The 2,565-nt window shown below is 53.9% G+C and overlaps 1 protein-coding gene across 1 annotated transcript in view; it reads left to right on the top strand.

Moving 5' to 3' along the window:
- The window catches only part of IGFBPL1 (insulin-like growth factor binding protein-like 1), a gene marked incomplete at its 5' end in the record, with an annotated part of 17,907 nt that overhangs the window by 7,806 nt on the left and 7,536 nt on the right, over nt 1–2,565 (top strand). The window contains one exon of the mRNA XM_008584357.1: nt 2,228–2,337. Coding sequence (XP_008582579.1) covers nt 2,228–2,337 — 110 coding nt within the window. The remainder of the gene's footprint in view (nt 1–2,227; nt 2,338–2,565) is intronic.

The following is a 2,565-nucleotide window of genomic DNA, read 5'->3' as shown; positions in this document are numbered from 1 at the left end:
TCGTTCCCACAGTGAGCCTTTTGAGGACCGGTTTGGGCTCCAGTGGTGGCTGCATCGCAGCGCCTGTGTGGCTGAGGAGGCGCTGGCAGGACGATGTGAATAAATTAGACTCTCTTTGTCATGATGCATGGGACTCCTGCCAGAGAGCACGGCCATGTGGCTCTTTTGGCTGTCAGACAACGTTCGAACTCTAGGACCTTGCTTTCCTGCGGGGCTTTGGCTACACGTGGGAATGTGTTTTGGGCATGGCCCTTTAGAGGGCAGTCACATGGGCACAACTGAAAGAGATGGCTGATCAGGCAGAGGGGAGGAGAGCAGCCTGGGGTGGGGAGGGTACTCTCCGTATTTAACTCACAGGGATGTATCAGGGCACCCACAAGGCTGTGGGACTCCAGAGGACAGCCCAGAGATCAACAGGTGGGGATTACAGAGAGGCAGATTTGAGCTCCAGGTAAGAATGAGTTTTCTTACCAGGAAGGGCCTGGCTCCGGAGGTAGTGAGCTCTCCGGCACTGGAGGCATGCACATGGAGGCTGCATGAGCACACCACAGACAGGCAGGCACAGAAGCTTGGGGAGCTGGTGTGCTATAGGGCCTCTCTAGTTTGAGACTGTGGCTCCAAGACAATTTCCCAGGGATATTTTGGCACTGGCTTGACAGGTCTGCTTCTCAGTCTGGAGAAGCCAGATAAGTCTTATCTCTGCACTGCCCACTCTCACTCCTTTGGGTGTGTCTTGCCCCTGTCCCTCACCCCCTTCCTCCTGCCTTCCATCTCCCTCCCTTTGTTCTCTTTTTTTTTATTGCAGCTTTACCCAGGTGGGCAAGGGCCCTGTCCCTCTCAGGGCAGACCCATGGAGAGCAGCAAGGCTGTCGCAAAGCCCCAGCAATCATAGACTCAGCAGTTTGGTGGCCCAGGAATAAATGTGTTTGCTCTTTTATTTGTCATGTGTTTTTTTGCCCAGCCATCTGTTTACCAGATCTGCCCCTGACCCCTGCTTGCATGTCATGTCACTTAAACCATCACTTTCACACTCAGCACATGGTTAGTTCAGCCAGACAGCCCTGGGAAGCAGGAATATTATCCGCATCTTATAGATGAAGAGAGCCGAGCTGAGAGCATTTCTCTGCCCAGGCCTCCATGCTGCACCTTATCCAAAACCCAGTGGAACTGGATGCCAGGGTTGCTGAGCTTGCTGTCCGGTGCAGGTGAGACCAGATAGAAACGCCTGGACTACAAGGCAGGCTGAGATCCAGCAGGTCAGAGAGGAGCAGACCCCCTGGTCCTGGACAAGGACACCTCTCCTCTAGGCTCTGCGGGATGGGTGAGATGTCCACCTGTAGAGCTGGGGGTCGGGGGTGTGTCCCATGCAGAGGGAAAGCAGGGCATTGAGGGGCTGGATGGGACCCTGAGGCAGCTGGACTTAGTTCCAGTGAGAGCAAAGTAGATGCCAGGTACAGGGAGGAAGGCAGTGTGGGGTATGAACTAAGAATTTCCAACTTAATGTTCTCCAGGCCCTCCTGTCCAGAGGGCCGACACCACCACCCCCACCCCCCTCCTTGCCCCCATAATGTTCTGGCGGCTTAGAGCTGCATTTGTCTGATTCCTTGATTCACCCAGCCCCTGCCTCCTCAGTCTCTTGCACGGGTTTCCGAGTCTGAAGCTTCACCTTGGGGATGGGGAGGTGCGTGTGGGGTGGGGGAGGCCTGCGGAGTCTGTGCTTTGCAAATGCAAATGGCATCTTTAATGAACCGCAGGGCGTCCCAGCTCCAGGGTGCCTGCAGCTGTTCTGCCTGGCATTATTTCAAATGCCCTCCACATGGAAGGAGAAAAGCCCATCTGTTAGAAGACTCTGCTGTTGTTGTTGTGACACCAGTCCCGCTCACAATCACCGCCATGTCCTTTAGTTGAGCTGTAAGGAGCCCTGGGAGGGAGTGTGACAAGACCTGAGACCCGAGGTCTGCCAGACATGCTGGGTGACTTTGGGAAGGTGCCTTTCCTCTCTGGACCCCTGTTTTCCTGTTAGTAAAACAAAGGCCATGGATTAGGAAACCAGTAGATGTCCTCCCAGTGTCAGGAAAACTCTCTTTATGGCTCCTTACCTAGAAGAGCTGCTGCTCCCTCATGTCAGACGTCCCGATAGGCTCTTCACAGGCACGGGATTTTTTTTTAGAGGGGGACTGCTGGGAACCTGGCAAGGTAAAGGTGTGTTCCCGTCTTCCTCTCCCAGCTCCTGTGGTTGTCATTCCACCCCAGAGCATTCACAACGTCACCGGGGCGCAGGTGTACCTGTCCTGTGAGGTGAGGGCTGTGCCCACCCCAGTCATCACGTGGAGGAAGGTATTTCTGTCCAAGAACTCGTGTGTGTGTGTGTGTGTGTGTGTGTGTGCACGCGCGTGTGCATGTGCAAGAGAGACAGAGAAACAGAAAGACAGACATGGGTGGTAAATGTTTTTTTCTTTTAAGTGTGTTTGTGCATATATCTTGATATGTGGGCTAGAGGATTAAAAAAATCTCATATATACCACCCCTCTGCCTCAAAACTTTTACCCTGGAGGGGGAGGACTT

This window comes from Galeopterus variegatus, unplaced genomic scaffold, assembly GCF_000696425.1.
Source record: "Galeopterus variegatus unplaced genomic scaffold, G_variegatus-3.0.2 Scaffold3237, whole genome shotgun sequence".
NCBI classification, from domain to species: domain Eukaryota; kingdom Metazoa; phylum Chordata; class Mammalia; order Dermoptera; family Cynocephalidae; genus Galeopterus; species Galeopterus variegatus.
Note: the sequence above shows the minus strand (reverse complement) of the source record. Positions and strands in the feature narration are given on the sequence as shown.